The sequence below is a fragment of the Muntiacus reevesi genome, chromosome 2, assembly GCF_963930625.1.
Source record: "Muntiacus reevesi chromosome 2, mMunRee1.1, whole genome shotgun sequence".
Lineage (NCBI taxonomy): Eukaryota > Metazoa > Chordata > Mammalia > Artiodactyla > Cervidae > Muntiacus > Muntiacus reevesi.
Window position 1 is genome coordinate 122,093,486 of NC_089250.1, and position 21,635 is coordinate 122,115,120.

The following is a 21,635-nucleotide window of genomic DNA, read 5'->3' on the forward strand; positions in this document are numbered from 1 at the left end:
GAAATCCAAACACTGGCCCACATTTCCTCTTGCTTAAGGTTATTTTATGGACTGGATGGGCCACTAGCTTGAGACAGGACTGCGTGGTCCTTAGAGGGACTGCACATCCTGCTTAGTGCTCATCCAGCCCAGAGAGGCATCGCTTATATTTCCTGTGCTGAGAGAGCTTCCTGAACCACATGCCCCCTCCTGATCTGGGCAGAGGGCCCATGAGTCCATGAGACCCCTGTGTTTTTCATGCTCTTTGGGTTTTGGTTCCAGGCTTTGGAAAGTGATTTTGTCAGTGCCAACCTGCACCACTGGATAGACCTCATTTTTGGGTACAAGCAGCAGGGGTCAGCCGCCGTGGAGGCTGTTAATACCTTCCATCCCTACTTCTATGGTGACAAAATGGACCTCAGCAGCATCAGCGACCCCCTCATCAGAAGTACCATCCTGGGGTTCGTCAGCAACTTTGGACAGGTGCCCAAACAGGTACAACATACCATGATTTTTATCTTATTTTCTCAAAAGAGTGTGTGCAGGGTGAGCTTGGATGGAAGAGAGAGTGAGAAGTAGGTGAGGATTGGAGAGATAAAATGGCCTGCAGTCACCTCCCTATGCCTTTAACTGCTGTTGTCATGCAGTCACTCAATTGTGTCCGCCTCTTTGCAAGCCCATGGACTACAGCAGGCCAGGCTTCCCTGTCCTCCACTATCTCCAGGAATTTGCTTAAGTTCATGTCCATTGAGTCCATGATGCTATCTAACCATCTCATCCTCTGCCACCCTCTTCTTCTGGGACTTTAATATCAAGATTTAACTCTCCATAACCCACTGATGTCAAGGGAGGTGATGATATCATTAACAATGATGAAGGCTGCATCCATCTGTGACCCATGTGACAGACACTATGATAAATACACAGTATTTAATTCTTTATATAGGTCTGTTGTGAAGATTAACCAAGTGCGTGAAAGTGTCTGAAATATGATTAACGTTCAAAAAAATGTTATTCGTGTGATTCCCTCATTAAATCCTCTCTTAAGTTCTGAGTATGGGGATTATACAGATCAGGAAACTGAGGCTCAGAGAGGCTAAATAAATAAATAACTTGCCTACACTTGCACCATTTGCAGGTGTCACCAGTGAGACCTTACCCCATCTGGCCGGCTCCAAATACTACAATATATTGGCCCCATTGTGAGAGCATCCAAGCTCTGCCCTCAGGGTCCCTGGGCCTTTTGCTCCACCAGCTCTATCTGCGTCAGGACAGTCCCAGAGAGATGTGAGACTGTGTGTTCACAATGACATCTTGAGGCCTATTTAGCTGATCCCAGTCCCATTCATGGAGAAGGCAATGGCAACCCACTCCAGTGTCCTTGCCTGGAGAATCCTAGGGATGGGGGAGCCCCGAGGGCTGCCGTCTATGGGGTCGCACAGAGTCGGACACGACTGAAGCGACTTAGCAGCAGCAGCAGCAGCAGCAGCTGCAGCCCCGTTCATCTTCAAGCTCCCATTTGGTGTAGAGATGTTATTCCCCCAAACACAATCATTTGGAGCAGAAGCACGGCCCCACGGACTAAGCAGTCAGGAACCACACCAGAAAATGAATACATAGGCCCAGCCAACTCGAGACCATCCTGGGCAACAACCTTCCCCATCTGTAACCATGAGGCTTGGGTGGGCTCATCTAGTAACATCTCTTCTGTCTGGCCTTATTGTGACTTGCTGAGGTTCACTCAGCTCCTAGGTAAGGGGAATGTGGAAAGGCCTGAGGGTGACTTGGAGAATGGACCGTATATGCAAATGTGGGTTTGGCCAAGGAAGGCTTTGTAGAAAGGAGAGAATTTCAGGAAAAAAAGCTAGAGTAGCTAAACAGTTTCATTTCTTTAATTTTAAAAATATTATACTAGAAATAAATAATTTGAAGTAGTAGTCCACAAGCAAATATGTGTTAATATCAGAAGGATCATGGAATGTCCCCTCTTTAAATTCTGATTTTAAGTAAGGAGATATTATATTCCATAATGTCTTACGGAAAAACTCGAACAATCTTTTTGACCAACCCAATATGAGCTTCTAAAAAATGTTTCTAAAATAATTATCAGAATTAGAATTCCCCAGGTGGTCCCAGCTTGAAGACAAGATTAAATGCTTTGGGACCATTCACTGTTCCAACAAGGGGCTGTGCCTGAGAAAGCCGTTACAAGGGTCCAGCCTGTGGTGCTTTCGTTAGTCTAATGTGCATGAAGAGCATTCTTTAATGCTCATTTAAAAGTCATCATTCTGATTTCTGTTTGTTTTGATCACCCACTCGAGTTTTCTAGATAGTCTAGCATCTGGTCAAGGGGTGTAACCAAGGCTGCTCTGAGGTCCCGGGGCTGCCTGCTGAGCTCCACCTCTGTCCTTGAGCTCAGCCAAGGCCAGTTCCACCCCCTGTCATGGCGCCCAGGGATATTTCCATCTGGAAGCAGAACACTGTGTTGCTGGCTAAAGAAACCAGCCTAGCACGAGCCCAGTCGGGGAAGGAAGGTGGAGAGCTGGAGCAGGCCTCAACTGCATTCTCTAGCCCAGCACCAAGGATTCTGCCAGGCAGCCTGGCTTTGCACTTCAGACTGTGTCCAATTATGCAAAAAGTTTGGCATTAAGGACAATTTGAGAGATCTAAGAAAAATGAAAATAAGAAAGGCCGCTAATGGGGCTTGCCTGTGTTCTTTAGAATACGTGAATGGTTGCTATTAAAGAATTCTGTGTTGATGCCCAGGTGGATGGGCCTGCAGAGAATTTATAAAGAAAAAGAGAAAACATGAGAAATAGCTCAAGCAAATGAAGAGAGATGTGATCTAGGGAGGAAAAAGGGTCATTCTGACCCTCTAGCATGAAAGGTAGTTCTCCCAGGGACCAGAGGCTCCTCAGGGGGCTCATCATTTGCTCAAGCAGCTTGGAGAAGAAGACAGATTTGGCTTCCAAGAGAGTTCTCTGCCAGCCCCGCACCATGGCCTTAAGAAAGAAGCTGCCCCTGACTGAGCCCCAGGCCACTCCCCTGCAACATCCAAAGGTTGAACCAGATGATTCTGTTTCAGCTCACCTCAGTCAGGAGCAAGCTCAGCCCCAGCAGTGCCCAGGGCAGAGGTACAGCTGGGACTCGCCCAAGGATGACTCCCCTTCTGTCCATCTGTCCTAACAACTGACACGGTGTGTGTCTGTCTGCTTGCCTCTGCAGCTTTTTACTAAACCCCATCCAGCCAGGACTGCCGCAGGGAAGCCTTCCCCGGGGAAGGACGTCTCCACACCGGCCAGCCTGCCTGGGCACCCGCAGCCCTTTTTCTACAGCCTGCAGTCGCTGAGGCCCTCCCAGGTCACAGTCAAAGGTGAGCACCTGGTCCTGCTTTGTGTGGTATCCTGTCCCGCAGTTGTCCCTCCAGTGACTGGTTCCTCTGGAGGTTCAGGGGTGCAGGCTGGGGCAAAGGTTTGGGGTCTGACTGCCCAACTGTGTCTCCAGTCATATCAGGAGTCTGGGGAGGCCTCTGCTCTGGAAGTGTCTGGGGCCACCTCTGTTATACCCTGACTTCTGAAGACCCACCTGTCTGTCTGTTGAGACAAACACTCCTCTCTCTTTCATGTGCACACACATCTATCAATACACACACACATACACACACACACACACACACACACACACACACACACACACACACACACCCCTCCTCACCTCCAGAAAAGTGAAAGTAAGAAAGGCTGCTAAAGTGGTTTGCTGTTTGGAATACTCAAATGACTGCTATTAAAGAATTCTGCGTTGATACCCAGATGGATGGGCCTGCAGAGAATTTATAAAGAAAAAGGGAAACTATTAGAAGAAATAGCTCAAGATTGCAGCCCCCTCTCTGGGTCCTGGTCGCTGTTGCTCCTGACCACCCAGATGGGCCTGCAGCCACTAGCTAAGGGCATGTGCATGAGGCAGATGGCCCCAGTGCAGGTCCCAGCCCTGCTTCCTAGAGGGACTGGGTGTGTATGAAGTCCATCCTGGGGCCTTAGTGCACTGGGCCTGCAGAGAATTTATAAAGAAAAAGAGAAAACATGAGAAATAGCTCAAGCAAATGAAGAGAGATGTGATGTCTACCTGGAACAGCTTTCTGGTCCCAAGGAGTATAAGGTCAGGTTTGTCAGGGTTACTTCTCTTGAATCTAAGAACAGTGTCCTTGGCACCTCCAACCCTGCTAGATTTGATGCCTGGAAGGTGCAGGAAGGACAGAGCCCCTGCCCCCCGGCTCCTCTGGCTTTGGGCCATCTGCCCTGACAGCCTCGGTTCCTCTTCCCTTGGTATCAACCCATAAGAAACACTAAAGACCTGCATGGCCACACACTTCATGTATGTGTTAAGTCTGGGGAGAGACCTGGGGCCCGGGGACCCAGCTTGGGGCCAGAGTGTAACATGGTCCCTAAAGGGAGGCCCAGGAGGGAAGAGCGGCTCCTGCCTGGGTGAGTGTTTGCCAAGTTCAGGTGGGCTGTGCATGGCTCATCTCTGGGCCCAGCTAAAGCAGGTGTTGTCCTTTGACAAATAAATTCCTCCCTACTGACTGGGGAGCAGATATGTACCTCTTCTCTCTAGGCTCAGAATCCCCAAAAGGAGCCATCGGCCACATCGTTCCTACAGAGAAGTCCATCCTGGCCGTGGAGACAAACAAGATGCTGCTGCCTCCACACTGGAGCAGGACCTTCAGTTGGGGCTTTGACGACTTCAGCTGCTGCCTGGGCAACTACGGCTCTGACAAGGCGAGTGGTGCCAGGGTGCAGGGTGGCCCCAGGGCCTCAGCCTGCTGCTGGTTGGGGCAGAGGTGGTCAGGAGACTGGCGAGCCCAAAGCAGCCACAGCTGCCCACACCCCCACTTCCTCCACGTGCCTGTGCCCCCAGCCTGGGGATGAGAGGGTTTGAGCGACCGTGCCAAGAGTCCGGTGGGCTAAGCCTTCCCCCATGTTACCAGGAGTCGAGCTTGTAAGTAGACATGCTGTCACCTCTGCAGTGTTCTCCACTGCTGGCTGGTCACTTGGCTGCAGTGAGAAGGCCCAGATTGTCATTCAGTTTGGGTGGAAAGTCTTAGGGGCTCCTCTGGCCCCTGCTCTGACTTAGACTCAGATGGCACAAACTGAACATTCTACAGGCCACCGGAAGCAAGCCACTGGGTTACTGGTCCTCCACGTCTGTGCGAGGCCATCCACTCCTCTCTACCCTCTTAATGTGGCCTCTGGCCCTGTTTTCTACCCTTGCTCCTCTCCCACCCTAGCACATGGCATGAATTCCCTGCTCACCAAGCTTTCTCTCCCCTCCCTAGCCTTCCCCCACCTCCTGCAGGAGGCAGCCAGCGAAACTGGTCCCAGATGTCCCCACTTCCTGAAAGTGGGCTCTGCCTTTCCCAAGCTCACAGGGCATTTCTGCTGTGTCCCCAAACCCTCCTGCTTACTTGCCTCTTCCCACATGTTCCTTGGGTGTAGGCACTCTCTGGAGACATACGTGGGCAGCCTGTCCCCAGGGCTTTTCTTGAACAAATGACCTGTCCCTCGGTTCCCATGGCACATAAACAGGCCGGTGGAAGCAGCCAGATCTGCCCGCGTGCCCCTGTCGCCCTGTTCCAGCTCCCTGCCCGTGTGGGCCCAGGTGCCAGTGTTCATCTCCCTTGCCTCCCCTCCCACAGATCTTGGTGACGTTCGAGAACTTGGCCGCCTGGGGCCGCTGTCTGTGTGCCGTGTGCCCGTCCCCCACGACCATCATCACCTCCGGGACCAGCGCCGTGGTGTGTGTTTGGGAGCTCAGCATGACCAAAGGCCGGGCCACAGGCCTGCGCCTCAAGCAGGTACAGAGCCTCCACGGGGGTGTTGGCTCAGGGCAGGTGGAGTCCCTCCGGCAGGCACAGTGCCTTTGCATGCTCCAGCTCCCACGCGCCGAGAGCTCTGCCTCTCTCGGGAGCTGATAGCGCAGTGGAGCATTGAGGGCACATGGTTCCCTGTCATTCAAGGGTGCAGTTTCATGTCTTTGGGTGGATTTGATAAGCACACAGTCCGTGGTGCTTCCACGGACACCTGCACCTCAGTGAGAGATGCTGCTTACACATCAGGGCCGGTGAAATTGGGAGCTTTTTGCACTAGGAGACATTTTTTAGCATTTTTCACAGGCACTTTTATGTGAATAGCCTCATTTTACCTCTTCATTTTACCCTGTCATAGGAATCATTATCATCCCCACTTCACTGGTGAAAAATCAAATCAAAGAAGTTAAGTGCCTTGTCCAAGAGCATAAAGTCAGAAAATAAAAGACTGTCTCAGAATAGGGGTGATTGTGGCAGGCACAGAAGGAAGAGACCAGGAGGCAGAAAACTCGTCTGGTCTTACCTCGCAAACCACAGCTGCTTGCAATAATAAACAGAGTGAAACTGACTGCTTACTTAGGGTTCTTCATGTTAACTGTAATCTCAGAAAGCAGGTACTCTTAGTCCCACTTTCAGATGAGAAACGTGAGGCTCAGAAAGGTCAGATTTGCATTTAAATCTAACTCTAAGCCTTGTGCTTTCCCCTGCATACACTTGAAGTTGCTGGAGAATATTTCTAGGAGACACTTCCATCTCCAAATGCAATTCATGTTTCCATCTGTGTTTTAGTGATCCATACAGCCCCAAAGTGACAAAAAAATTTAAAAAAGTTAACCATACAAGGCTTGCCACTGACTAGATTTCCCAAACTGGACATGTTACTCTCAAATTGATGCTGGGTTTCTCTGGATGCTTTCCTAGTCAATGGAGTCTCCCCAGAGCCTGTCCTTATTCCCTGGCACCACCCCCAGCACATGCGTGGTACACAGCAGTGGACATTCAACAAACGTGAGGTGAGGGAATGCGTGGGTCAAGGCTGAGGGAGCTGGTTAATCCTGCAGAGCCCGTGGCACCTACGAGAGGCAGTTGTGCAGATCAAGTACGGGCTGCCTTCCCCCAGACTCTCCAGGGAAGTCCTCCCAAGCCAGGCTGAAAGGCCTCTATCTTTCCGCATCTTCACTTTCCTGACCTGCGTAGAGAGACTGCGCAGCCATTATGGGTGTGGAGAGTCCGCCTGTCCCAGGCATAGCTCCAGGGATGAGGGGATCCACCCCAATCCCAAAGACACCTTGAGGGAGCCAGAGAAGTGACCCCCCCCTCCATTTCCCTTCCAAGGTTCTGGTTAGTGGTGAAGATGCAGTGTAACAGCCCCAGTATTGACAGCATAAAATGTAATTTATCATCCTCTCCTAGCTATAAATCAAGACATAAAGGTAGGGGAATCCTACATGCTCTTATTTCCTAAGTGAAATAAAGTACTTTATCATTTACCTAAAGAGGCTGACACAGCCATGGGGGTTCCCCAGACTGGAAGCTGCTCAGAGAAAGGGGTCCCTCCCTGACTTACAGACTTGTAGACAGAGACATCATCATTAAATAACTTCATTAACAGTTTTTTCAAGTGTTTTATTTCTAAATATTACAACATGAAAGACATATTTCAAAGTCAGATGATTATCTATAATCCATATAAAAAATTTCATCCTTGCGTGCTCTGATCCCCAGATATACATATTTATATCCTTCTGATCATTGTGTAGATATGTTGATGCCATTTTCACCATTTCACCATTTTCACCCAGCCTGTTTCCTCCCTTCTATAGGTTCTATAATTTACTTTTCAATTGTTCCATATTATTCCATCTCCATAAAATTATATTTCAATTGTTTTATATCAATGTACCACAGTTTAATAAACCATTTTTTCTAAAACTAGACAATTACATTGCTTCCAATTTTAACTATTTTAAATAGTGCTGCATAAGACATCTTAGATTGCTGTTGGCTTCTGATTAATCATTTCCTTATAGCAAATTTCAAGAAGCCAAATTACAGAACAGTGACATAATGCTTTCTATAATGACTCTGTGGTTTTACAGTGCCACCACAATGAGGAGTGCCCATTTCACCACGACATATCCAGAATAGGGAATTATTTTCAGAAGTTTGTATTTTATTTATTTTTTGCTCCTTTAGTTAGGTATAAGGTGATACAGTGGAGCTATTTCAATTGGCCATGATGAGAGGTATTATTCTGAGAACAGAAGAGCCAATGGAGAACATTTAAAACTGCTGTCCTCCTTCATTTTTTCCCAGGCCTTTCCAAATAGGGAGTGGTGCTGACTGCCTCCAGGTGCTTTAGCATCCAGGCTGGTGAGAAGCTTACAGAGGTGGGCGGTGCCCACACACACAGTGGTCCCTCCCTCTCAGCGCTTCCCCCAACGCTTTCCCCAAGAAAGCAGAGGCCCCACTCCAGTAACAGACAGCTCACACAAGCACTGGACTCACAGCCGATGTCTCTGCATCCCCAGTCCTCACACCTGGGTCCCCAGCCTGCACGCTCTGGAGTTGTCCTGTCCCCGGCAGTCAGAACTTAGCCTTTAGAGAGAGGTCATTCTGGGAAGACTACCAGAAAGCGCCTGTCAAATCCTCTGCTTTCCTCTCTTCTTTTAGACAGTTTTCACTTCCCTAAGTAGCCCCTAAAGTGACCCCAGCCTTCTTCCATGGGTCACATCCATCAGGTTGGTGCCATGTTAGGATCCGTGGAGCACAAATGGGAATCTGCAGCTGAACTTTTAATTATTGTGACCAGGCCAAGTGACAACTTTAAAAAATGGTGCTCAACCTCATTGATTCAAATGAGTGAGTGGTGGACAGTCCTGAGGGTAGAGGTTTACCACTAGATGGAGGGAGTAGTCAGGTTTCAGAGAACCATCTCTGCACTTCTCAGGCTGATTTCAGAGGACAGCAGGCACATGTGTGCGTGCCAGCTCTCATACCAGGCTTACCTGGAAGCTGCTGGGACAGTTGTAATGGAAACCACACTGCCACCACCAGCAGCAGGCCAGGGATCCCAGTGTGCCTGGGAGGCATCCCTAGTCCCCCAGTCCCCCAGGAACATGTCCATGGGGAGCAAGGCCTCTGGCCAGGTCGGGACACATAACCATCCATCAGCCAAGCCAGACCTTCCTAAGCCAACCTGAGAGTCAAGACTGAGGCTCCGAGAGCCAAGACTGGGCAGCCAGACTGGACATGAACATGGATCCTTTGGACTTGAAAAGTCAAATCCTTTAAACTATGACCTGACCTCCCTGCCTTCTTCCCAGTTTAGTTTCCAGGGGCACATGTGTCTCTAAGGTTCCCTTAGTGTGATGCTCACATTTGAGCATGCATGAAATTCTCCAGACAGCTTGTGAAAACCCAGATTTTGGGGCCCCACTCCCAGAGTTTCTGAATCAGTAGACCTGGGAGGAGCCCAAGAATGTACATTTCTGACAAGTTCCCAGATGATACTTGTGCCACCGGTTGGGATACCACACATGACAAACCAGCACTTTTGCATCTTAATAGTGGTGTGCGCTGCTTCAGACTGCAAGATAACATGGGAGGGCAGAGAGCATGAGGATGTTACTGGGATCTCCACTTGAGTATAATAAAGACTACTGACTCTCCCCATCTGGATTTCAACGCTGGAAAGGGATGGTTCTGAGAAGCCAGCCACAGACCCGTGAATACACATGCGCACGTGTGCACACATACACACACACACACCCCTGACACATGTTGGAGTCACTGGATCACTCTGAATCTCTGTTCTCTCATCTGGGGCCCAACAGTAAAAGGGGAGAGTGGAGTGTCTCCTGGAGTAACTGGATTAAGGGCCCCTCTCATAACCTGCACTCTCGTCCCTTGTCCCCAGGCCTTGTACGGACACACACAGGCTGTCACATGCCTGGCGGCATCAGTCACCTTCAACGTCCTGGTGAGTGGCTCGCAAGACTGCACATGCATCCTGTGGGACCTGGACCACCTCACCCATGTCGCCCGCCTGCCTGCCCACAGGGAGGGCGTATCTGCTGTTGCCATCAGTGACGTCTCGGTGAGGCTCTTCTTTCTCAATGTCTGTGTCCTCAACATGTCTAATGATTCTTCATGGTGACATGGTGGACAGTCCCCTGAGAAAAAACCCGGGCGCAAAGACCACCCCAGAGTGTATGGAGGCCCCAAATATGTGGGACATTCTCTACACAGGCAGAGTGGTGCCATCAACAATCTCAATTTTGGTCTTGATTTTATTTTTTGCTTCTTTATTTTTTTCCCCTCAAGGAGGTGGGCTGGTGGGAGGTGTCTGTTCTGACATGAGCATCGGGGATTTGGGGAAGGAAGTTGACTTTGGTGAGGGATCTTCTGGGTTTCATTGACTGATCCAGCCAGTTGACTGCAAATCAGTGTGAGCTTGGCAAGCCACCTCTGGTCTCCAAGTCAGGAAACACCTCTGCTTGTCCCTCCATGCTGGCTACCAAATATAAACCTGTCAGGAAGTGCACCATGCATGTGTGTATGTGCTTGTGTATGAGAGATAGAATAATATATATACTGTGTATATACATATATGCATGTATGTATACCAGTGTGGAGCTTTACACTGGAATCCCCATCATAGGATATGAGGTTTTCTGAGGCTCTGCATCTGCTGATAGAAAACCTGAGGGGCCTGGAGCATGCATAGACTGAGCAGTTGTATCATAGGAGGAGAAAGAGGTCATGGATGGAGGAGACTTCTGGTGCTAACTGTGGCTGAAAGTGGTGCTCCAAATGGGCTTCAATCCAGGAAGAATATTAGATGGGCAAAAAGAGGATGGATGGATAGGTGGTTGGGCAGATGGAGGGATGAATGTGTGGATAGATGGAGGGTGGGTAGGTAGATGGATGGATGTTGGCTGAATGGATGAATGGGTGGATGTAATAGGGAAAGCACCATGTTCTGATATGGAAGAAAATAAATTCATAAGGAATTATGTCCCCAGCCCTTAAAGAAGACTGATATTAGGACAACAACTTGTTTGACCCACCGTGTTCTGGAGCTGACTGAGTTCATGAAGTGCTGGCTGGGTGCTGAGCAGAGATGTATCAGACCCGATCCCTGGCCTCAGGCAGACTCCACCAAGTGATTCAGGAAGGGACGTGATGGAGCTCAGCCCAGGGCACTGCAGAGGGGCGTGGAGCTCCCAACATCCCTTCTGTGGTCAGGGCAAGGCTCAAAGGCTTAGCCCCAGATGGCTCTTGGGGTCCTTGGTGGGTCCTTGGTGACAGTGACCACAACTCTGCTGGACATGACATAGACAAGGAGTTAAGGAATGAACACTGCAGACATACACATTTCAGGAGATGCAATGGGCAAATTTCTCCTCAGAAATTCCCCCCAAGGGGACCTTGCCCTATTTTATGAACTACATGCAGCCATTCAAGCCCCTGTTCCCTACCCTCCACCAGGGGTCATCCAAGGCTGCTTCACAGGGACAGGGCTGGCCAGCCAGGTGTAGACCCCATGTCTGGGCCTGGGATGTACCCTGGCTGGGTCTTCTATGCCAGTCACTATGTTGCCAGGGAGAGTGCTGTGGGAGGAGTCCAAAGGCTGAGCCAGTCAGCTTGTGCTGGGGACAGCAGTATCCAAATGCCTGATTTCAGTGTGAAGAGAACCAGGAAGGCACCGTTGTGTGAAAACACAGCAGGCCTGTGGGTCACCTGGGAAGAAGTGGATGTCTTAGGAGGTCTGGGAGTGCCTCGGTTAGTCTTCAGAGGACAGCAGGTGGAGGGTGCTTGGGTGTGCAAGCTGAGCGAGTGGACAGACGGACAGACAGTGATCCCAACCTGAACTGAAGCCCACTCTCACTGCTGCAGGGCACCATTGTCTCCTGTGCGGGAGCCCACTTGTCCCTGTGGGATGTCAACGGACAACCGCTGGCCAGCATCACCACGGCCTGGGGCCCAGAAGGAGCCATAACCTGCTGCTACGTGGTGGAGGGGCCGGCGTGGGACACAAGCCATGTCATCATCACTGGGAGTCAGGATGGCATGGTCCGGGTAGGTGTGCCTCAGGTGGAGTGAGGGCATGCTACAAGAAATGTGTTCATCTCCCTTCTGTCCACTTCCTCTAAGAGTCAAGTCTGCAGACCGCATTTAAACATTCCAGACCAGGTCCCTACAGCATGTGAGGGCAAAGGCAAAGGTTTTTTTTTATATTAATATAATACATAAAATTTTATACACACATATATTTCAACAATTAAAAAATACTTATTGTCACAAGTTATGAAAGCTGAATGGTCAAATGCATTAGAATATAATTCAGTACTGACAAGAGACATATAGGCCATCCTTTCATCCGTTCACCCACTGGTCTATTCATCCATCCATTAATCCATCTACCCATCCAGCTACTTATCTCTCTATCTACTTCTATCCATTTACTATTCCATTCATCCATCCACCCTTTCATTATTGCATTCATCCTTCCATCTACTCATCAGCCCACTTATTTGTCCCTCCAGCTATCCATCCACCTAACATTCATTGAACTCTGGCTATGTACCAAGCACCTCATACATAAAAGATCCAAAGATTACTGATGTCATATTCTAGAAAAAAAAGACGAACAGAAAATGTACATATGTGTTTCATGCTATGACTGGGACAATCAGAGTGCCATGTATGCTCTGAGGAAGGCCTTGGGAAGAGAAACCATCAAGAAACCAAGAAGACAATAAAGGAGAAACATTGAGGAGGGAGGAATAGTGTGGGAAGAGCAAAACACAGGTGATTTTTCTGAAACTGACAGCCAGGAGGGAGGAAAGAATAAGATGAGGAAGAGTTAAGAGCTTTACTCAAGAAACTGTCATTTGAATTCCACAATTTTTGAAAGGAAGTGTCAGTTGCATGCCTCGAGGTATTCAAGAAAACGCTCTTTGAATTCTTTTTTTTTTTTTTTTTTAGATTTTATTTTATTATTTGGAGGCCAATTACTTCACAACATTTCAGTGGGTTTTGTCATACATTGACACGAATCAGCCATAGAGTTACACGTGTTCCCCATCCCGATCCCCCCTCCCACCTCCCTCTCCACCCGACTCCTCTGGGTCCTCCCAGTGCACCAGGCCCGAGCACTCGTCTCATGCATCTCACCTCGGCTAGTGATCTGTTTCACCATAGATAATATACATGCTGTTCTTATGAAACATCCCACCCTCACCTTCTCCCACAGAGTTCAAAAGTCTGTTCTGTATTTCTGTGTCTCTTTTTCTGTTTTGCATATAGGGTTATCATTACCATCTTTCTAAATTCCATATATATGTGTTAGTATGCTGTAATGTTCTTTATCTTTCAGGCTTACTTCACTCTGTATAATGGGCTCCAGTTTCGTCCATCTCATTAGAACTGATTCAAATGAATTCTTTTTAACGGCTGAGTAATATTCCATGGTGTGTATGTACCACAGCTTCCTTATCCATTCGTCTGCTGATGGGCATCTAGGCTGCTTCCGTGTCCTGGCTATTATAAACAGTGCTGCGATGAACATTGGGGTGCACGTGTCTCTTTCAGATCTGGTTTCCTCGGTGTGTATGCCCAGAAGTGGTATTGCTGGGTCATATGGCAGTTCTATTTCCAGTTTTTCAAGAAATCTCCACACTGTTTTCCATAGTGGCTGTACTAGTTTGCATTCCCACCAACAGTGTAAGAGGGTTCCCTTTTCTCCACACGCTCTCCAGCATTTATTGCTCATAGACTTTTGGATAACAGCCATCCTGACTGGTGTGTAATGGTACCTCATTGTGGTTTTGATTTACATTTCTCTAATAATGAGTGATGTTGAGCATCTTTTCATGTGTTTGTTAGCCATCTGTATGTCTTCTTTGGAGAAATGTCTGTTTAGTTCTTTGGCCCATTTTTTGATTGGGTCATTTATTTTTCTGGAATTGAGCTTCAGGAGTTGCTTGTATATTTTTGAGATTAATCCTTTGTCTGTTTCTTCATTTGCTATTATTTTCTCCCAATCTGAGGGCTGTCTTTTCACCTTACTTATAGTTTCCCTCGTAGTGCAGAAACTTTTAAGTTTCATTAGGTTCCATTTGTTTAGTTTTGCTTTTATTTCCAATATTCTGGGAGGTGGGTCATAGAGGACCCTGCTGAGATTTATGTCGGAGAGTGTTTTGCCTATGTTCTCCTCTAGGAGTTTTATAGTTTCTGGTCTTACATTTAGATCTTTAATCCATTTTGAGTTTATTTTTGTGTATGGTGTTAGAAAGTGTTCTAGTTTCATTCTTTGACAAGTGGTTGACCAGTTTTCCCAGCACCACTTGTTAAAGAGGTTGTCTTTTTTCCATTGTGTATCCTTGCCTCCTTTGTCAAAGATAAGGTGTCCATAGGTTCGTGGATTTATCTCTGGGCTTTCTATTCTGTTCCATTGATCTATATTTCTGTCTTTGTGCCAGTACCATACTGTCTTGATGACTGTGGCTTTGTAGTAGAGTCTGAAGTCAGGCAGGTTGATTCCTCCAGTTCCATTCTTCTTTCTCAAGATTACTTTGGCTTTTCGTGGTTTTCTGTATTTCCATACAAATTATGAAATTATTTGTTCTAGTTCTGTGAAAAATACCTTTGGTAGCTTGATAGGGATTGCATTGAATCTATAGATTGCTTTGGGTAGAATAGCCATTTTGACAATATTGATTCTTTGAATTCTACACGCATTTGTGAAAGCTCCCTGTAGGCCAGCCAGCATGGCTGAAATGCAGCCCTATCCTCCAGGAGCCTCCATTCCCAAAGTCTGAGAATCATCACAGAGGTGATGCTTCAGGAAGCAGGATGAATAGCAGGGTGGGGGCCAAGTGGAGAGTCGATTTATTTCCAGCAGAGGAGGTGGCATTTCAGCCGAGCCCTGAGGATGAGGAGACGTCAGGGCGTACAGAGAAGGTCATGCAGGCTGAGGGGTCAGGGTGCGTGGACAGGAGAGATGATGCTGAGGAGAGCCCTCTGGGAAGTCCCCTTGCAGGACCTCATCTTTGGGCTAGAGGAGCACAGGGTCTCTGCAAAGGGAAGGGCGTCCTGGGCTGGCTAAAACACGAGGAGATCATGAGGGTCGGGGCTGGGTGGGTCGTGGTCTGTCCTGTGGGTCAGTCAGAGGAGCCTGGGGTGGCTGGGGGCAGCTGCATTTCCTTCATGGGCCCCCAGAGCAGGAGCGTGAGTCTGCCAGGCGCTCTGGCCTTGTCCACTCAGCGCACTAACTGAGCTCCCGGGACGGCCCAGCGCTGGGCTAGACCCGGCGCGGCGCTCACAGAAGCCCGCAAGTGGAGGCTGCTCATTGTCCTGCGGGGGAAGAAAGTTCAGGCTTAGCAAGTGAGATGCCATGTGTGGTCAGCCTGAGGGCACTCACCGCAGACCTGGCGCCATACATAGAGGACGGGAAGCCGAGCTGCTTAGTAGTAAGGGAGGCCTCTGGGAATGGTGGCAGACAGACAAGTGGGCACTAGCTAAGTAAAATGACATTGAGCTGATTGCTGAGTCTCGACCCTACAGATACGGGGTCGGGAAGAGTGCCCTCCGACCCAGGGGTGGGGAGGGAACTCATCCCGTCTACATCCTTCTACGGCTGCCAAACTTCCCTGCAGGCAAACTGAAAGCCTAAACAGGCTTTTATCCTGAGAATATGTCAACATCAGAAGTGAAAGAGGGCCATGCCCCGCTTCCTTCAGGGTCCCCCAGGTGTGGAGGAAAGGACGGGCCCCGAGCCTGCAGACAGGTTCATTGCCCCAGCCCATGGCATGTTCTCTGTTCTGGACAGATCTGGAAGACTGAAGATGTGAAGATGTCTGTTCCCGGGCAGGCAGCACCAGAGGAGCCCTGGGCGCCATCATCTCCAAGCCCCAGAGGTAACTGCTATGCTCCTGGTTCCTGGGAACACCCTTGCCTCGCTCAGCCCTCCCTCCCCTCTTCTCTCCTCTGTTGAGGGCTGCAGCTCCAGCCAGGCCTGCAGAGATCAGGGAAGATAGTGAGTTTCTTGGGGTGTTGACAGATCTCAGGTAAGGAGCACAGTTTTCTGTGAGCTGCTGGTGGAGTATGAATCCATGCTTAGAAGCCCCACTGAGGCCCAGCCTCACCCTTCAGGGACCGGCTGGCTCTGGGAGGCTCCTCGGGCATGTGAACAGTGCTGGTGGTGGTTGTCAGGGGTTCCCAAGCTCCAGGAGGGGCCACACCCAGCTGAGTTTGGCTTGATGCTATCCATCTTCCTGGGTGACTCTTAAAAGCCAAACTCCCCAGCCCAGGACCTGGGTCCATCCACTGGCCACTGACCTGAACTGCCAGGCTGCAGACAGCAGCAGGGGTGGCTTAGCTGCGTCTCCGGAGAGAGGAAGTGGTTCCATCGGCTCCATTCTGCCCTGTTGTCCCTGACTCAACATCCCCTACTCTCCACGGCAAGTTCCTCAAAGTAGGTCTGAGGATGGTCTGCACTAGCATGGCCCAGGAGGCTCATGAAACATTTAGATGTGGATCCTAACCTCAAGGAAAAGATTGGAGAAGGATAGAGTTCCCATATCTAACAAGTCTCCAGGTGACTGCTGGTATCAGCAGAGTAAAAGAACCGCCACTCTGCAGCAGAGCCCTCTTTGGGGGGTAGCCTTTGGGCCTGGAGTAAGACGATCTGTTCTCACTTCTGTCACCATGGCCTCTGGCATCAGCACCACCAGGGCTACCGTCACAGAGCCGTGAGGGGCAGAGCCAACCGGGAGCAGTTTCCACCATCCACTCCTCCCGCGTGTTCTCTTATTTCTCACGGCAACCCCATGAGGAAGATACTGCGGTGATACCTGGGTGAGAAGAGAACTGAGGCACGAGCAGTTCAGCAACCTGCCTGAAGCGACCCGAAGCCATTGCTACTATAGTTCTCATTTCTGTCCCCAGAGTAGACACGCCCACTGCCAGAGCACGCTCCTTGGCCAGGGCCAGACCATCCAGGATGAGCGCAAACCCAAACCTCACTCCTGGGGGTCCTGCATGGCCTCACTCTTGTCATCATGGGTTCTTCTGGTTCGTTCTGCATCCCGGGACCCATGATCAACCCCTAGAGAGAATGTTCCAGATTGTGGAGGCTTGTCTTCTACAGGGAGTAGCCATTTTTAGTTCATTTCTAATATGTGCTCCACAATTCCTTGATTCATTTAGTCACTGATTCATGGACTCTTCATTCACACAAGCAGACATGGACATTGGCTGAGCTCCTGCTAGGTCCTAGAATCTACATGGGAATCCCTTCCTTCAACATAATGCCATCAGACGATGCCCTTGTCAACAACCTAGACTGACCTAGAATGGTGACCTTACAAGAGTCTACAGTCACTGGGGATTCAGTTCACTGGTCCTAAGATCTCTAGGGTCCTTTGGGACCACAATGAATCAGCCCATCACAGTGTAAAAAGAGTCCTGTGCATTCTTAGGAGCTCACAGTTCTTCTTTGGAGGACAGGGGCCAAAGTATCTCCCCTGCCCCCACCCACTTGAAGGAGAGCTAGAACAGAGTTCTTATTCTCCCCTTGCTCATGAAGTGTTCTGTGGCACACCAGTGTGAGAGCACACCACCTCGGTACTGGACTCAGCTGACCACTTCTGAAGCTACTGAGCTCTGAGAAGCTAAAGGCATTAGTTCAGCCCATGGTTGATAAGTGGGTGTCCGAGCCAAAATGTTAGCTGAGTGGGTAGGTAGATGGATGAAGGGACAGATGGACAAAGGGCATCTCAGACCCATTCCATTGGTTCTGGACGTGCCAGTGGATTTTCGGTTTCTACTCAGGATCGACAAGGTTGTGCTCATTGGGAAGGGGGTCTAGTGAGATGAGAAGCAAAATGAAAATCAGGAAACAAAGTTCTAGACCCAGCTCTGTCTTCTGCTACCTCTTCGGTCCTCAATTTCCTTCTCTGTCAATAGAGGTGCTTCCTGTACCTCCTAACTTGTAGGAAGCAGATGACAGAAAAGTAATACCATAGACAAAGATCTCCTTGACAAAACGTGGGTCATGATTATCATTTTCTCAGATTACTAGGAGACTTTCCCCTAACACACCGGCCGATTACACGATGGGACTTACCTGATGGTGTCAGGCAGACAGGAGCCTCACACTCATTTCCTTCCTCTGCTATTTGTCCTAACCATCCTGAGGTCACCACTGCCAAGTAGAATTAATTGCTCTGCTTGTGGTTACAGTTCAAAGGAGGATTTGGATAAAATGACACAGGGCACAGACATAGTCATAAAAATCAGGCTAGGCTGCTGCTTAGAGTTAGCAAATCCATGTGCAGGTTCACAAACCTAAGCCACTGGAGGGCTCACTGTCCTCATAATATTGCTTATAACTGTTTTGTTGGAAGGGGACTAGTCCTCGGCCTGACACACAGATATTTACGCATGTCTCTTGGTGTGTATATTATTGCATTCCTTGAATACCTTGAGAGGCAAGAAAAGAGTTCTTTGAGGGTACTGAGGATATGAGGGTTGCTGCATTTGTGTGCAGATGTCATCTAATTTCTGCCTGGAATTCATTTATTTGTCATTTGCAGCCAAGACCAACCCAGTGGAGTCCAATTTACTTTAAGAATCACTCCCTAGATTTGGGCTCAATCTGGTACACAAAAAGTCCTTGAGAAAAGCTTGGTTTGGGAACGTATGTGCAAACACAAAACACATGTGCATTTCCTGGGGCACAGAGCTGTCTGTCACCCTGGGTCAGCTGGGACAGCTGCGTCGCTACTACCCTGACTGCAACCAAGTGACCTCGTAGTGGTGGACCCAACTGATATCTCTCCACCTCACCCTCCACTAAGGAGTCGCTGTCTGTCCCCATATACAGTCATTAAAATGAGTGAAGTAGCAATCATTGAGTTCTATTTTTTGAAAACAAACATTCTCAGCATTTAATTATTGGTCATGGCATGAGCGGATTTAGATAAGTTGATAATGCCGACTTTATGTAATTTATTTTTACTAGGCAATTACAGGCTGCGTTACATCCTGGCAGCAAGGTATTGTGGGGTATCTTATTAAGCATAAAGCCAGTAAACACTGATGAACAATTTTGCTGAACTAGGCATGCAATTTAGAAAGCAATAATACACAAATCCAATTTGGTACACAATGGATACCGCAGCACGTCAGCACATGTAACTATCACAGCCTGCAAATTAAATTGGGACGGCCCTTTTTGCAACAGCACAGGCCAAGATTAAATATATTTTCCCCCTCAATTTAACAAGTTGCTGACCACAAATATAAATATATGTGTATGTGTTTGCAGCCCTGTGTGTGGATGTACACACGCATGTGTGTTAAACCGCTCAGGTTTTCTAACTATCCCCTTGCACGTTCCTTATAGTTCACCGATGGGAGAAGAATCTTGCCCTTTGCAGAGAACTGGATGTCAGCGTGGCTTTGACAGGGAAACCCAGCAAGGCCAACTCTGCAGTGACGGCTCTGGCCGTGTCCAGGTAACAACAAACTGGCTGCTCCAAGCCTCCAGCAGAGGGCGCTGTGCTGCCCCTAGGAAGCCCTGGCTGTTGTGTTCAGGACACTGGGCCCTAGGAGGTGGACTCACGACAAGGACCCAGGAACCCGGGGTTCCCAGCGTGTACAGTAGCAAGATGGCCATGTAGGGCCTAGGAAATGGTTCTTAACACACATATTCTTGCTTGCTCTTTCTCCCTCTCACTCTCTTGAATGTCTATGAATTCATAGAGAAATCCAGAAAGTTAAAGTATATTGACTTGTAATTTTATCCTAAAGAGGGACTTTTTTCCTGAGGTCCCTTGTTGATTTTAACGTTTGGTATGATGGTTTTCCTACATTATAGAAAATGCCTTTCAAGGGCTCGAAGCCAACATGGAATGGACGGGTGTCAGATACTACCCTTGGCAGCATTGTTTTATTCTTTACAATTACTCGATGGTGGAGCTTAGAATCATTAGCCTGTTCTACACACTAGGCGTGTTAGTCTTAGGGGACCAGATCTTCAGGAGCCCTGTCCTTCTCTCCTCCTGCCCTGGAGTGGGGCACCCAAGTTCTGCCGTGGTGGGAAGGCCAGACTGAGGCAGAGTGGCTTAGGGTGGGGCGTATGGGAAGGGACAGAAGGTCCTGAGCCCTCTGTCCTTTGCTGGAGAACTTACCCTACCTTCTGCCTACCGGCCTGGCTGCATAGCTCAAAGGATAGGAGATACTCCCAAAGATGCTGAAGGGAAAATGTCAGGGTCTTGCCCTCTTCCCCAGAGCCCCAGCATCTGGGAGCGTCCCCTCAGTGCTTCCAACGCCATAACTCTCCTAGGTCAGAGCTCTCCCTGAGTCACAAGACTCTCCCCTGCTTCAGGTGGAGGCCAGGTGCAGGCTCTCCTGGGGTCCTGGCCTGAACCCCCTCCCCCATGTCGTAATGTCCTGCATGCAGTCTGGGATAAGCAGGGTGCACAGGTTTGCTCTAATATTCCTCTTTATTTGTTCTCTTCCCAAGAAACCAGACCAAACTCCTGGTCGGTGATGAGAAGGGAAGAATATTCTGCTGGTCTGCGGAGGGGTAGGAGGCGGGAGCCAGCAGAGGCTCTGGCACAGCGGCCATGTGTCCCAACGGGCAGCAGGACCAAGCGGAGGGCTCAGACGCAGCACCTGGGATGCAAAAGAAACCCGCAGGACCTCCCTTCCAACAGGTCCCCAAAGAGGAGGCCACAGGCTGCTGGAGCTCCATACCCTGAACTTTGGCCTTGGATCACACAAGGATGTGAATCAATAAAACAGATACATATGTGCATCGGGACCCGTAAGCAGCATGCTGGAGACTGTGGCTCACGGGTGCCAACCAGCACTCGCAATTACACAACTCACCTTTCAAAGGGCTCATTGAACTGAAAAAACATTGGGCTGCTTCCTGGAAACTAGTGGGAAATATGGTATTGTTATTTTATTAAAACAACTATTTTCCAAATAGAAGAGGGCTCTTGAATTTAAAATTGCCAGCCTTTCCCACTGAGGTATTTGTGGCTCCACACTTATAAAGGCAGAAAGGCCTCAGGGATGCACAGCCCACTTCTGGAGTGTTTTCCAGCCCTCCATTTCCCTCAGTGGGATCAGAGGAATCTTGTGGTCTTGTTCTCTGTGCAGGGGACCTTGGGGAGCAGGAGATCACATTCAGGAGACCCAGCTTCCATGACTGGGCTCAGAACATAGACACGATGGCTGCCCACCGCAAGTATAGACAAGTCAGCTGGGAGGACGCACCCTGCCTGGGGTGCCTGCCCCTACTCTGCACGCCACAATGGGTCCTGGCTGGTCTCGGGCTTAGCAGGCTTTTCTGGGAACCTGTCTTTACAAGGTCAAGGGACCCAGTTCACATACTGGTTTTAAGCTGCAGCTTATCCTGGAAGAATCTGGACTGCCATGTGACTTTTTTCTTCATCTGAAAATACATGACAGGGGGCAATTATTGAGCCCCTCTGAAAAATTCCAGCACCTTAAGATTCAGGCATTAGACCATGAAGGCAGCACCCTCATTCTTACATCTCCCTACCTCCAGCCTTCCAGAAGCCTTGAAAGGAAATTCACCTGCCTCTTCAATGAAATCCAGCTAAGGTGAGCACCCAGGGATTTGGGGTGGCAACGCTCCTTAGCTTGAACTCCCTCCCCACAATTTCCCTTCTAGAGAATACCAATTCTTCCCATATTTCTCTAAGCCCTGCAGACACCCTGGTGGGTGGCCCATCCCAATTTAGCT

The 21,635-nt window shown here is 49.1% G+C and overlaps 1 protein-coding gene across 4 annotated transcripts in view; it reads left to right on the forward strand.

Moving 5' to 3' along the window:
- WDFY4 (WDFY family member 4) overlaps positions 1-20,833 on the forward strand; it is a 247,190-nt gene extending 226,357 nt beyond the window's left edge. For 3 of the 4 annotated variants that reach the window (XM_065919941.1, XM_065919942.1, XM_065919943.1), the window contains exons 54-62: positions 262-474; positions 3,205-3,352; positions 4,570-4,754; positions 5,672-5,830; positions 9,762-9,941; positions 11,744-11,926; positions 15,681-15,768; positions 19,260-19,371; positions 20,382-20,833. In XM_065919941.1, coding sequence (XP_065776013.1) covers positions 262-474; positions 3,205-3,352; positions 4,570-4,754; positions 5,672-5,830; positions 9,762-9,941; positions 11,744-11,926; positions 15,681-15,768; positions 19,260-19,371; positions 20,382-20,448 — 1,335 coding nt within the window. In that variant the 3' untranslated portion in view covers positions 20,449-20,833. The remainder of the gene's footprint in view (positions 1-261; positions 475-3,204; positions 3,353-4,569; positions 4,755-5,671; positions 5,831-9,761; positions 9,942-11,743; positions 11,927-15,680; positions 15,769-19,259; positions 19,372-20,381) is intronic. The other variant, XM_065919944.1, reaches the window with a different exon arrangement.
- The last annotated feature ends 802 nt before the right edge of the window (positions 20,834-21,635 follow it).